The sequence below is a fragment of the Gorilla gorilla genome, chromosome Y (genome assembly GCF_029281585.2).
Source record: "Gorilla gorilla gorilla isolate KB3781 chromosome Y, NHGRI_mGorGor1-v2.1_pri, whole genome shotgun sequence".
Classification (NCBI taxonomy): Eukaryota; Metazoa; Chordata; class Mammalia; order Primates; family Hominidae; genus Gorilla; species Gorilla gorilla.
The window spans coordinates 8,317,101-8,330,840 of NC_073248.2; the positions used below are offsets into that span (position 1 = coordinate 8,317,101).

The 13,740-nt window shown below is 58.0% G+C and overlaps 1 protein-coding gene across 1 annotated transcript; it reads left to right on the forward strand.

Moving 5' to 3' along the window:
* The first annotated feature begins 1,345 nt into the window (after positions 1-1,345).
* LOC129530054 (A-kinase anchor protein 17A) lies at positions 1,346-13,167 on the forward strand. The gene is made up of 5 exons (XM_055377223.2): positions 1,346-1,511; positions 3,186-3,966; positions 5,123-5,271; positions 9,826-10,066; positions 11,293-13,167. The coding sequence occupies exons 2-5, from the start codon at positions 3,205-3,207 to the stop codon at positions 12,226-12,228; spliced, it is 2,088 nt and encodes a 695-aa protein (XP_055233198.1). The 5' UTR covers positions 1,346-1,511; positions 3,186-3,204; the 3' UTR covers positions 12,229-13,167.
* The last annotated feature ends 573 nt before the right edge of the window (positions 13,168-13,740 follow it).

Below are 13,740 nucleotides of genomic sequence, written 5' to 3' on the forward strand. Positions count from 1 at the left end.
CTCCTAAGTAGCTGGGACTACAAGCACCCACCTCCACGCCTGGCTAGTTTTTTGTCTTTTTAGTAGAGACGGGGTTTCACCATGCTGGCCAGGCTGGTCTTTTTTTTTTTTTTTTTTGACATGGAGTCTCACTCTGTCAACCAGGCTGGAGTGCAGTGGCGCGATCTCGGCTCACTGCAAGCCCCACCTCCCAGGTTCACGCCATTCTCCTGTCACAGCCTCCCGAGTAGCTGGGACTACAGGTGCCCACCACCACGCCCGGCTAATTATTTTTTGTATTTTTAGTAAAGACGGGGTTTCACCGTGTTAGCCAGGATGGTCTCGATCTCCTGACCTCATCATCCGCACATCTCGGCCTCCCAAAGTGCTGGGATTACAGGCATGAGCCACCGGCCCCGGCCCCAGGCTGGTCTTGAACTCCTGACCTTGTGATCTGCCCGCCTTGGCCCTCCAAAGTGCTGGGATTACAGACGTGAGCCACCGCACCTGGCCTCATTTATTATTTTGTAATCACATTATAAATTGTCATTTATTATTTCATAATTACATTATAAATGATCATTTCAGAATTACATTATATATTTTCATTTATTTCATAATTACACTATAGATTATCATTTATTATTCCACAATTACATTATAAATTATGGTTATATTATACAATAGCATTTGCTTCATAATTAGATTAGATTATCATTTATTTTTAAATTACATTATATTTATTTCATAATTACATTATAAATTATCTTATAATTAGAAATGATCATTTATTTCATAATTGCAATATAAATTATTATAATTTCATAATACCATTGTAAGTTATCATTTATTATTTCATAATTACATTATGTACTGGTATGCATTAATAATTATTACTATACAATTAATAATTATTAACCATTCAATTAATAGTTAATTAACTAGCAATGTATATGTAATTCTATAATTACGTCATAGAATATGATATCTAATTTATACATAAATTATATTATTCAAGTATATTACCCATAATTTGCAAGTATAGTATAGAATCCCGTTATAGGATCCTATTATATTTTAGAATTTTATTACATATATTTGACTCTACAGTTGGAATTTAGACCCCACACCGGCCGCCCTCCTGTTTGGCTTAAGGGCTATGATCACAGACCCTGGCCCAAGTACCTCCTCTGGTTACCCGCAGGCAGGTGGCAACATGGGGGCGGGGCGCACTCGCGCGCGCGCAGTGCAAAAGGCCGGGCTCCCGGAAGTCCCTCCTCCCAGGGGCGGAGCCAGGGCAAGAAGGAGAAACCGGGTGCTGCCGCGCGGCCTCTTCCGCGAGCCCGCGCGCCGGAAGTGGAAATGCGTCATAGAGGGCGGGCGGCGACGGCGGTGGCGGCGTCGGAGGCGCCTCCGGGGGACGGTGGCGGCGCCCGGCGGTGAGGCCGCGCCTGTCCGGGGATCGTCGGGGGACGGCGGGAGCTTGGGCCAGCGGCGGCGGCGGCCTGGGACGCAGGCGGAGCCCCGCGCAGGTGAGTGCAGCCCCCGTGCCTCCCAGGCCTGGCTGCAGCCGGCGAACGCTTCGCTCCTAGGGCCGGGCCGGGGGGCCGGGGCTTGGGAGGCGGCGCCTAGGGGTCTCGGAGGTGACGGGGCTGGGGTTGGGGTGCGTGGGGTGCCACCGGGGGGCTGGGAGCGCCTGGGGCTGTACGGGGGAATCGGGGGCTGGGGAGGTCTGCGGTCGGGGTCCGGGGGTCCCTGGAAGTAGGGGTAGGGGCTGGAGCGGTTCCTGGGACTGCACCGAAGGAGCTGAGGCCTGGAGCGGTGTCGGAGGGCTGGGAGCTCGGGGGATCGGATGGGCGGGAGACTAGGAGGCCTGGGACTAGGGGACGTGGCGCTGCGGTCGCTCCTAGGTCTACAGTGGGAAGCAAGGGGCTGTCCGGGGTTTTCGGAGGCTGGGGCAGTGCTGTGTAGGTTGGGGTACTGGGGCGCATCCAGGAGGGTGGTGGGGGGCGGGGAACTGAGGACCTGAGGGTACCGAGTGGCCAAGGGCCTGAGAATGTGTGGGGCCCTGCCAGGGGTGCCAGCGGCAGCCTGAGGCTATGCTGGGGGGCTGCGGTGGGTGGGAATACCAGGGGCCATGCCGCGTACTGGGGATTGGGCAGCCAGGTGTACCGGGGTGGTCGGAGGGCGCTGGAGGCCAGAGTGGGGAGGGTTCCTCGGTGGTGAAGTTGCTGGGGCCGCTTGGGTTCTGGGGGAGGGTTCACTGGTCTCTGTCCAGGCTGGAGCCCCTCCCTGGTGCCCCACTGACCTTTTCTGGTAGCTTCTCCACCCTCCCTCCCTCCTTTCGCACCTCCCACCTCCGGCTTGGGCGAGGAGGCCGTCTCCTGGGCCTGGCAGGAAGCCTCCAGGTTGATGGGGTGGGTGGCCGGGCCAGAGGCGGTCACCTGAGATGTTTGGGTTTCTGTGAGTGAAGCTTCCTCTACTTGGACTTGGCCGTCAGGAAGTGGCTGCCCGGTCAGCTCAGCAGGGAAGAGGTGGGTTAAAGAAGGTGGGCGGAGAAAGAAGGCGCAGATGGGGGACTCCGGCCCCTAACTTGTGGAAAGTTCCTTGCACTTTTTGGCTTTGAGTGGGTTAAAGCTGGGATACGTCTGGCCTTCGTGGAGATTACTAGGGTTCATGGTTCTGGATTGTTTTTGTAGCCCGAGACTTCCTGTTTTATCAGGGCAAGTACAGGGCCGCCGCCCCCTACACAAAACCTTTCCAGATGCCTGCAGCTGTGCTCTCCCTGGCCCCTTCCCTTCCCCAGTGTCTTTCTGCCCCTTCCCGTGGAGCTAGGCGTTTGTGGCGTCCCCGTCCCTACTTGACCTGTGTGAGGGGCCTGGTCGTGCTCAGCTTCCTATTCTGCAGGCCTTGGGAGCTGCTGGCGGCTGGATGTAGGGTGTCGGGCAGTGCTGACCGAGGCTTTGACACTAACCTGTTCTTTATCAGCTCGGCGTTTTCCCCTTTGGTGTACTCTTAATGATTTCAAAAAGTAAAAACCTCCATTGAGATGGCTGTTAACAAGGTGGAAACCAGCCTCTGACACGGCAGAGAGACGCTGCTGTTTCTCCTCTCCGGGTCCAGAAAGTGCCTGCTGGCTTGGCCCCTCCTCATTGGCGGGGGAGGTGGGGGGTGCTGGTGCTGACTGTCTGCGTCTTACGTTTCAGGCCCAAGGTCCCGGAGGCTATGGCAGCGGCTACCATCGTGCACGACACGTCTGAGGCCGTGGAGCTCTGCCCTGCTTACGGCTTGTACCTGAAGCCCATCACCAAGATGACCATCAGCGTGGCGCTCCCACAGCTGAAGCAGCCGGGGAAGTCCATCTCCAACTGGGAGGTGATGGAGAGGCTGAAGGGCATGGTGCACAACCACCAGTTCTCCACGCTGCGGATTTCCAAGAGCACCATGGACTTCATCCGCTTCGAGGGGGAGGTGGAGAACAAGAGCCTGGTCAAGTCTTTTCTGGCCTGCCTGGACGGCAAGACCATCAAGCTCAGCGGCTTCTCCGACATCCTGAAGGTGCGCGCGGCCGAGTTCAAGATCGACTTCCCCACCCGCCACGACTGGGACTCTTTCTTCCGTGACGCCAAGGACATGAACGAGACCCTGCCGGGGGAGCGGCCGGACACCATCCACCTGGAGGGGCTGCCCTGCAAGTGGTTCGCCCTGAAGGAGTCGGGCTCCGAGAAGCCCAGCGAGGACGTCCTGGTCAAGGTGTTTGAGAAGTTCGGGGAGATCCGGAATGTGGACATCCCCATGCTGGACCCCTACCGGGAGGAGATGACGGGCCGCAACTTCCACACCTTCAGTTTCGGGGGGCACTTGAACTTCGAGGCCTATGTGCAGTACCGCGAGTACGTGGGCTTCATCCAGGCCATGAGCGCCCTGCGCGGGATGAAACTCATGTACAAGGGCGAGGACGGCAAGGCCGTGGCCTGCAACATCAAGGTGAGTCCTGGGCACCGAGAGCCACGCGCTTCCTCCCTCCGGCGACTTCCTTCCAGCAGGGTCAGCAGAACGCTCCCAGCCACACCCCTGAGACTGTGGGGACCTCTCCTAAGTAAAATGGCAGCAACAGTCCTGTGCCTGTCCGATTTCAGAGGCACAGGCGTGAGGTGGAGTAGGGGTCCCGTGCTGTGGTTTTGGAAATTTGGTATCTTAAGGAAGATGTGGGGGAGACACAGGTCATATAGCAGGTGAGGGGTGGAGCCTCAGGAACTCTGACAGGGATTTGAACCGTGTCAGAACCAAGAGAACCTGGCCTTCCCAGAATGCACCTTGAAACCAGGGCTGAACGTTCCCTTTAGCCTCATGTGCTTTTTTATTGTTTTAATTTTTTAATTTTTATTTTTTTTTTCGAGACAGAGTCTCGATCTGTTTCCTGGGCTGGAGTGCAGTGGTGCCATCTTTGCTCACTGCATCCTCCACCTCCTGGGTTCGAGCGATTCTTCTGCCTCAGCCTTCCGAGTAGCTGGGACTACAGGCGCGTGCCATCACACCTGGCTAATTTTTGTATTTTTAGTAGAAACAGGGTTTTGCCGTGTTGGCCAGGCTGGTTTCGAACTCCTGACCTCATGAACTGCCTGCCTCGCCCTCCCAAAGTGCTGGGATTACAGGCGTGAGCCACTGCGCTCAGCCTAGCCTCATGTGTTTTGACCGTGTTGGCTTCACAGTGACAAATGAGCCAGCCTCCTGGAGGGGGTTTTGTGGCCTTAAGATGTGCCCTGTGGGTGTGGGCAGGCGGCCCCGGGGTGGCCTACTCAGTGACTGTGGCCACAGGGAATGGTGGAGCCGGGTAGCAGAAGGGGAGCTGTGTCTCGCAGCGGTGGCGTGTCACTTGTGTTCAGTAAGTGGCGAGGGCTAGTTGGTGTTCCTTGCTGAGTCGTAACTCCGTGGGATGAGCTAAGTCTTGAGCCACTGATGGTGACTTGAAGGGATTGGTTTGGCTTCTGGGCTCCACTGTCTGGGTCTGCACCAGACGGGAGTGGTGAGCGGGCGCTCAGGTTCTGAGGCCACTCGGCCCTACGGCCCAGGAGAGGGCGCCTGGCCGTGTGTCTGGGGGGTTTTGGGGGAAGGCCATCTGACACTGTTTTTGCTTTTAAAGGTTTCTTTTGATTCGACCAAACACCTGAGTGATGCCTCAATTAAGAAGCGGCAGCTGGAGAGGCAGAAGCTTCAGGAACTGGAGCAGCAAAGAGAAGAACAAAAGCGCAGAGAGAAGGAAGCGGAGGAGAGGCAGCGAGCGGAGGAAAGGTACCTTCTGCGGGAGCGGGCCCTCGGCGCTGGTGTCCGGCACCTGGGAGTGTGCGCAGACCCGTGTGCGTGTGTCTGCATGTATTCCTGTGCGTGTGTGTGTGCATGCATGCTTGTGAGCTTGTGTGTGTACCTGTGTGCATGGATGCACGTGTGCCTGTGAACCGGTGTGTGTACTTTGTATGTACGTATGTGCGCCCGAGTGTGTGCGTATATGTGTGTGAGCTCGTGTGTGTACCTGTGTGCGTGTGTACGCATGTGTGCCCACGTGTGTGTGCCTCTGCATCTGTGCACACGTGCCTGTGTGTGTGCATGCGTGCCTGTGAGCTCGTGTGTGTACCTGTGTGTGTGTACCTGTGTGCGTGTGTACGCATGTGTGCCCACGTGTGTGCCTCTGCATCTGTGTACACGTGCCTGTGTGTGTGCATGCGTGCCTGTGAGCTCGTGTGTACCTGTGTGCATGTGTGTACCTGTGTGTGTATGTACGCATGTGTGCCCACGTGTGTGTGCCTCTGCGTCTGTGCACACGTGCCTTTGTGTGTGCATGCGTGCCTGTGAGCTCGTGTGTGTACCTGTGTGCGTGTGTACGCATGTGTGCCCACGTGTATGTGCCTCTGCATTTGTGCACACGTGCCTCTGTGTGCCTGTGAGCTCGTGTACCTGTGTACGTATGTACGCATGTGTGCCCACGTGTGCCTCTGCGTCTGTGCACACGTGCCTGTGTGTGTGCATGTGTGCCTGTGAGCTCGTGTGTACCTGTGTGCATGTGTGTACCTGTGTGCGTGTGTGCGCATGTGTGCCCATGTGTGCCTCTGCATCTGTGCGCACGTGCCTGTGTGTGCGTGCATGTGTGTGAGCTCGTGTGTGTACCTGTGTGTGTATGTGCATGTGTGCCCGTGTGCCTCTGCATCTGTGCGCACGTGCCTGTGTGTGTGTGTGCATGCGTGTCTGAGCTTATGTGTGTACCTGTGTGTGTATGTGCATGTGTGCCCACGTGTGTGTGCCTCTGCATGTGTGCACATAGCACACATGTGCCTGTGTGCATGCGTGTGTGCCTGTGAACCCGTGTGTGTACTTGTGTGTGCACGTATGGGTGTGTGTGCAGGCCTGTGGGTGCTCAGCTGTGCACGTGAGGACCTGCGTGAGTGGCTGTTTGAGACGCAGCAGAATATGCATGTTTCTCTTTTTCTTGTCACACGTCGTGGTCTGACACGATCTCTGCCGGCTCCCAGGACCGCACCTTGCCTGAAGAGCCACCTCTTCTCCCTCCACATGCTGTTCACACATCCTGCTGAAACAAACAGAATGCCTTGGCTGTTTGCAAGTTTGCGTTTAGGTTGAGGCTACATTTGCAAAATGAAGTAGAGGGTTGATGGTGATGGCCAGATTTAAAAAAAAAAAAAACAAAAAATCAATGATAGGACAAAAACCCAGCTTCAGATAAGAGGCCTTTAAAGCAATTGCCTGGGTCGTTCACTGTGGTTGGGGTACCAGAGACAACCTCAGGTCACTCTTTGTAGCCCCTTTTATCTTCTTAGCATTGCAGGAGGGAACCAACAACTTTCTGTGAATCCCGTGAGGCGGATTCCTCCTCCTCCTCCTCTTCCTCCTCCATCCCTCCCGCTGTGCCTTCCTAGTGAGGTGGATTCGTCCTCTTCCTCCTCCATCCCTCCTGCCGTGTCCTTCTAGTGAGGCGGAATCCTCCTCCTCCTCCTCCATCCCTCCCACCCTCCTAGTGAGGCGGAATCCTCCTCCTCCTCCTCCATCCCTCCCACCCTCCTAGTGAGGCGGAATCCTCCTCCTCCTCCTCCATCCCTCCCACCCTCCTAGTGAGGCGGAATCCTCCTCCTCCTTCTCCATCCCTCCCACCCTCCTAGTGAGGCGGAATCCTCCTCCTCCTTCTCCATCCCTCCCACCCTCCTAGTGAGGCGGAATCCTCCTCCTCCCACCCTCCTAGTGAGGCGGAATCTTCCACTACTCCTCCTCCTTCTCCATCCCTCCCACCCTCCTAGTGAGGCGGAATCCTCCTCCTCCTACTCCTCCTCCTCCTCCATCCCTCCCACCCTCCTAGTGAGGCGGAATCTTCCGCTACTCCTCCTCCTCCTCCATCCCTCCCACCCTCCTAGTGAGGCGGAATCCTCCTCCTCCCACCCTCCTAGTGAGGCGGAATCTTCCACTACTCCTCCTCCTTCTCCATCCCTCCCACCCTCCTAGTGAGGCGGAATCCTCCTCCTCCTACTCCTCCTCCTCCTCCATCCCTCCCACCCTCCTAGTGAGGCGGAATCCTCCTCCTCCTACTCCTCTTCCTCCTCCATCCCTCCCGCCGTGTCCTCTGACGACTTTGGTGCGTCCTGCACGTCTGTTGCACTTCGTGTCGCCGATATCAAGTCTGGGATGTGTTGGACTTGGCTGGGGGGCTCCCGGACAGCCTCTGGTGGGACCGAGTTGGTCCGTTTTGTTTCCATTTCTCACTGCTTTATGTGACGCTGGTGCCAGCGTGTTGATGTGTGTGGCTGGTGATGTTTGCACGAGAGTCCCGGCACTGAACTCCTGGGAGCAGGTCCGTCCTGCCCGTGGTGTTCTTTACGTAGCCCCCGTTGCCTCCCCAGGGGAGAGTCGGGCCGTCAGCCTCTGAATCTGAACCCCGAGGGCTCCTTAGATGAGGCAGGTGCAGTGTGTAAGCGAGTGGCCGTGAATGTGCTTGGGGGGGCCCATGTCAGCCGTCGGGATTCCCAGGACCTAAGGCAGGCAGCACAGAGAGGCAGACGCCCTGGGAGGGAGGGACGTGCTGCTGCGTCGCCGTCCTGGGAGGCGGCCCCTGGGAGGGGCGCTTCGGATGTGGGGTTGAGTCAGGGTCCCCTGTGTCAGCCGCTGTCAGGCCGACCAGGACAGCTGGGGTGGGAGACAGTCCTGGGATGTTACAGGGACTCTTCCAGGCTGCAGACACAGCCCAGGCCTGGCTGAATGTGCCTGTCCACATTCTGGAAGTGTGGAGTGGGACTCAGAGCCTCGGACCTCTCAGTGTTGCAGGAGTGTCCCCGCAACATTTCGGAAAGCAGCTTGCGGGTGCGGAGAAGAAGCTGCATCCTTGATCTTTCCCTGAGGAGAGATGGACGTTGGAGAAGTGGAGTGTGTCTCTGCAGGGAAGGGATCCCGTCTGCCTGGCCAGACCACAGAGGGACTGGGGGAAGCGGGGCCGGGCCATGAGGTTCTCGAGAGCAGGATGGGGTGTCCAGAGCCCCGGGGAGGGGCAGGCCTGTTGTCTGGGGGAGCTGGCCAGGAGGGCTCCACACTCAGGGCCGTACTTGCCCCCGCTGCCCCCCACTGTCCTTCCTCAGAGGCTGAGCATGAGGGGAGGCCCAGGGCAGCCTCCTGCATTTCTTTCTGGTGGGTGGAGATGAGGCGTGTTTGCTTGTTCAGCCCTCACGTGTAACTTTGAGCTTGATGAGAGCTGTCCTCTGAAAGCTGCCCAGCCTCAAGGCGTCGGTGTGAGTCCCGCCTAAGGGCGTGCTGTGTGCTGGGCTGCTCTGAGCCGCCCCCCAAGCTCGTGGGGCGGTGACAGCTCACAGGGCGGTTAAACCTTCAGCACATGAAACTGCCTGAGGACCTGCATGCCCCGCCCGGAGACCGTGTGGATCACTGCCTGGGCGTCGGCACCTGGCCCGGCCCCCTTCTTGGGGTGGCGGAGCGTGGGATGCCTTTTCTCCCGGCCTGCTCCTCCTTGTCCCCGTGTCTCCTCTCGCCTTGGTGTCTGCGTGGGTCTGTGTCACCCCGGCGGGCTTTGTGGCCTCACTAGGCAGTTGGCGGCGCCCACCCGGGCTTCCGAAGTCTTCGCCTCCGTGTCGTGTTCCATAGGAACAGCTGCGACTTGTTCCCATGTCCGGTGTTGGTTGAAATGCATTTGAGAGCTGCGGGGCAGGGGAGGGTGAGCTGGGGAACTCCCTACTGTCTCTTGTGGACTCTCTCTGGGGACCGTGCCCCTCCCCGGCCGCATTCATCCTCACTTCCTGGACACCCGTCTCCACAGGAAAAGTGCAAGGAGCTGAGTGGCGTGGCTGTGGTTGGATTTGTTTAGAGAGAGGTCCCCCCGTGCCAGTGCTGTGTGGTGCCCTCACAGGATTCCTGCACAGCAAGGAGTCACCCAGCGTGGTTCCTGGTGGGCAGAACCGGCCTCCTCCGTGCCGCTGTGCATCCCGGGGCCTTGCTGGGCCTGCTGGGGTTCCTCTTTCACCCGTCCGTCCGTCCGTCCGTCTTTCCCGACTGGGGGCGTGGCTTTTGATGTGGTCGGTCCAGTGGTCGTTTTCTTCGTGGTTTCAGGGTTGGGTCGCACTTAGCAGGACGGTGTGTTGGAAGGTCACGGAGGTCCTCACCCGGCTCACTCCTTCCACCTCTCGGACTGCTTTGAGTCAACCGAGGTCCACTTTGGGATAAAGAGTTAAATGCTTAATCGTTGGACTGTGGCCTGTTCCGCCGTGTGTGAAAAGCCGCTTGTATGGTGTGTGGTGTGTTGGCTGCGGCGCTCTCTGTGACGAGCCCCCGGTGTGTTCCACACAGGAAACAGAAGGAGCTGGAAGAGCTGGAGCGAGAGAGGAAAAGAGAAGAGAAGCTTCGCAAGAGGGAGCAGAAGCAGAGGGACCGTGAGCTGCGCCGGAATCAGAAGAAGCTGGAGAAGCTGCAGGCGGAGGAGCAGAAGCAGCTGCAGGAGAAGATCAAGCTGGAGGAGCGCAAGCTGCTGCTGGCCCAGAGGAACCTGCAGTCCATCCGGCTCATCGCCGAGCTGCTCAGCAGAGCCAAGGTACCCGGGGGCTCCCTCTGCAGCCGCCAGCCGCGCCCGGGCTGCCCTCGGTGCCCTCCCCTGAAATGAGGGCGGCGTCACGGCGCCGTTTCCCCGCCGGCTGCAGCTGTAGCCACAAAACCAGCTTTAATGCCGAGGATGACGGCTCCTGCCCGGGAGGGTGTAGCGCTCGTCTGTCGTTCCCGATGATTTCAGAGCTGTGACCGTTTCCTTTTGCAAAGCTGGTGCATTCAGGTTCCCCGAGCAGGCTGGCAGCCTCCCGGGGTCCAGGGCAGAGGCTCTCTGTTTCCTTTGGGTCGGGGCAGTGGCAGAGAGTTCAGGGGGCCGCTCTCTCTGGCCCGTGCCTCTGTGTGTGGTCAGCTGGCCTGGCTGTGACCTCACCAGTGGCCCAGAGCAGAGGGGCAAGGTGGGCTGGGGGGAGGGCTGAGCACACAGAGGGGGCCTGCCGTGGGCCCGGGTCCCTCCTCCGCAGCGTGAACCTGACAGGTCTCACCAGCGCCGGTACTGACGACCCCCTCAGCACCAAGAGCCTCCCTGCTCCTCCTGCAGGCGCGACTGGTAACTCCCATGAGCCCGGGGCCAGGGCCCACAGACAGACAGACCTCCCCAGGACAGACGTCCCCGGCACGCTCCTTGTCCTCAGGAGGGCTGCGCCCCCCTGGAGTCCAACGCGGGGCGACCCCATAACCTGTTGTCTGATTACAGTTGTGATAAGTCCCCGGGAAGGAGCATGACAAGAGGCTGAGACATGTGGCAGCCCAGTCCTTACCTCATGGTGAATATTGAAGACACTAACCCAGGCTAGGCCAGGCTCGCCCCGCAGCTACGGCGGCGGCATGTGTCTGCGGCGTCATCTCAGCTCCCTGTTGCTGGCGGCCGCTTGTGACCTAACCGCAGGCGCCTGTGTGCAACGTGGTGGGGCTCCCGGCAGGGCCCGGCTCTGCCCAAGAGGCCCGCCCTGGGGCTGCGCCGAGTCGCTTTGCCAAGGGGTTTCCTTCTCACTCAGACGCATGACGGCCCCAGGTGTGGCCGCGGGAGCCGAGGGATGGACGGGCTGGACCTGGCTCGCCGTAGGAGACGCCCCCCACCCCAGGGCTGGAGTCCAGCCAGGCCGCTGATCCTGCATCCCCAGACCATGGGGCCTCCAGACACCTTCCCAGCTCCTGTCCCACGTGTCCGGCCGGGCTCAGGAACCGGGCTCAGCTGCACTTTCCTCTTCCCCGCAGGCTGTGAAGCTACGGGAACAGGAGCAGAAGGAGGAGAAGCTGAGGCTCCAGCAGCAGGAGGAGCGGCGGCGGCTGCAGGAGGCCGAGCTGCGGCGCGTGGAGGAGGAGAAGGAGCGCGCGCTGGGCCTGCAGCGGAAAGAGCGGGAGCTGCGCGAGCGACTGCTGAGCATCCTGCTGAGCAAGAAGCCGGACGACAGCCACGCACACGACGAGCTGGGCGTGGCACACGCCGACCTGCTGCAGCCCGTCTTGGACATCCTGCAGACCGTGTCATCCGGCTGTGTGAGCGCCACCATGCTGCACCCCCTCGGGGGCCAGCCCCCGGCCGGTGCCCCCAAGGAGAGCCCGGCCCACCCAGAGGCCGACGGCGCTCCCAAAAGCGTGAACGGGAGCGTGGCCGAGGAGGCCCCGTGCAAGGAGGGTCAGAGCTCCTGTGGTGTGGCCCCCGAGGATGGCTCTCCAGAGAAGAGGTGCCCGGGCGGCGTCCTCTCCTGCATTCCTGACAACAACCAACAGCCCAAGGGCATCCCTGCCTGCGAGCAGAATGTCTCCAAAAAGGACACCCGGTCGGAACAGGACAAGTGCAACCGGGAGCCCAGCAAGGGCCGGGGCCGCGCCACCGGAGACGGGCTTGATGACCGGCACAAGCGGGAGAGGAGCCGGGCCAGGCGGGCTGGCAGCCGGGAGGACGGGAGGCCACGCAAGGAGCGGCGGCCCCACAAGAAGCACGGCTACAAGGATGACAGCCCCCGCCGGCGCAGCACGAGCCCGGACCACACCCGGTCCCGGAGGTCCCACAGCAAAGACAGGCACCGGAGGGAGCGGAGCCGGGAGCGGAGGGGCAGCGCCAGCAGGAAGCACAGCCGCCACCGCCGCCGAAGCGAGCGGTCGCGCTCCCGGTCCCCGAGCAGGCACCGCAGTACCTGGAACAGGTAATGACGGGCACGGCCTGTCCAGGAAAGACCAGGACCTGCTCGAGCCTCCTGGCCGCTCCTTGGCCACTCTCCGTCCACCCCTGCAAAGCCAAGACCCTTCTGCAGCCAGGAATGTCCAAGGAGCCCGCTGGCAGGAAGGAAGACACCATGCTTTAGAGATCCATCTTTCTCCACTCACCACAGCGTACTTGGCACTTCAGTTTCAAACACGTAGTCCTTTAAAACTTGATCTGATAGCTTTAATGCGGCCGGTCCTCTCTCAGTCAGGAAAATCGCACAGACCGACAGTCGTGAGGATGGCAGAGCTGCTGCATTCCCCCACACGGGGATTTCTGTGTCTGCTTGGCGACCTCCCTGCGTGCACGGCCTAGGAGGTGCACGGGCCACCAGAGTCACACTGGCACTGAAAAGAAAAGAAAGCGTTGCCCTGGTGATTTTTCTCCCACCTCGTTTGTAATTTTAACTGATCAGGAAATGCAGTTTGGGTGGGATGCCGAATCGTCGTGCTGACATTGAGTCACGGATGAGGAAGGTACAAGTCCTTTAAGATCAAAACTCAAACGGGCCGTTCTTTCTAAGGTGTCGGTACGTGGGGAGTGGTACAAAATGGTCTGATGCTCCTTCAAAAACATTCACTTTTTACAACTTCAAGGAATTAAGCATAAAAAAAGATTGGTTAAAAGCTTTGGTTTCTAGTAAAGGTTAGTGTGTGTGGTTTTTTTAAGAAGCTGTTTTGCTAAATTATTTTTACTTGGAATGTTTCAAACAGATTCCAGGCTGCAAACTTGTTTTATAATCATTTGCTTCTCCAAGTGAAGCTCAGAAATACCTAAAAATAGCTGTAACGTTCGCGTTAGGAAAGATGGTGTTTATTCCAGTTTGCATTTTTATGGTGAAATAAAATCCTTTTCCAATGAACTAAAATTTTTCACGCTTACAATTTTTGTGTTTTTGTGTTCCTTGGACTGCATTATTCAGCTGAGGCTAGCCAAGTGTGTGTCAAACCAGTAGAAATCGTTTGCTTTTCCTAGAACTGCTGATTCAACGATGACATATCACACAGCTCTCCCGCAGCTGTACGGTAGTAACCTTCTGAGGAGAATCCTGGCTCTTAAGAGGCATCTGATTTGTTTGCTGAGAACATAAACTTAGCCAAATCCCCAAAACCAATCTTTTTTAAAGCCAAGGAGCTGTTTTTAAAGCAAATTTAAAAGACGGTTGTTCTTTTTTTTTTTTTGAGACGGAGTCTCACTCTGTCACCCAGGCTGGAGTGCAGTGGCGCGATCTCAGCTCACTGCAAGCTCCGCCTCCCGGGTTCACACCATTCTCCTGCCTCGGCCTCCCGAGTAGCTGGGACTGCAGGCACCTGCCACCGTACCCAGCCAATTTTTTTTTATTTTTTAGTAGAGATGGGGTTTCACGGTGTTAGCCAGGATGGTCTCGATCTCCTGACCTCGTGATCCGCCCGCCTTGGCCTCCCAAAGTGTTGGGATTACAGGCGTGAGCCACCACG

Bases quoted from the DNA above. Each gene is read 5' to 3' on its own strand.
- LOC129530054 (XM_055377223.2), top strand. From the start codon at position 3,205: ATGGCAGCGGCTACCATCGTGCACGACACGTCTGAGGCCGTGGAGCTC. The intron at 3,967-5,122 runs GTGAGTCCTGGG...TTGCTTTTAAAG, and splicing joins CCGTGGCCTGCAACATCAAG to GTTTCTTTTGATTCGACCAA. The intron at 10,067-11,292 runs GTACCCGGGGGC...TCTTCCCCGCAG, and splicing joins AGCTGCTCAGCAGAGCCAAG to GCTGTGAAGCTACGGGAACA.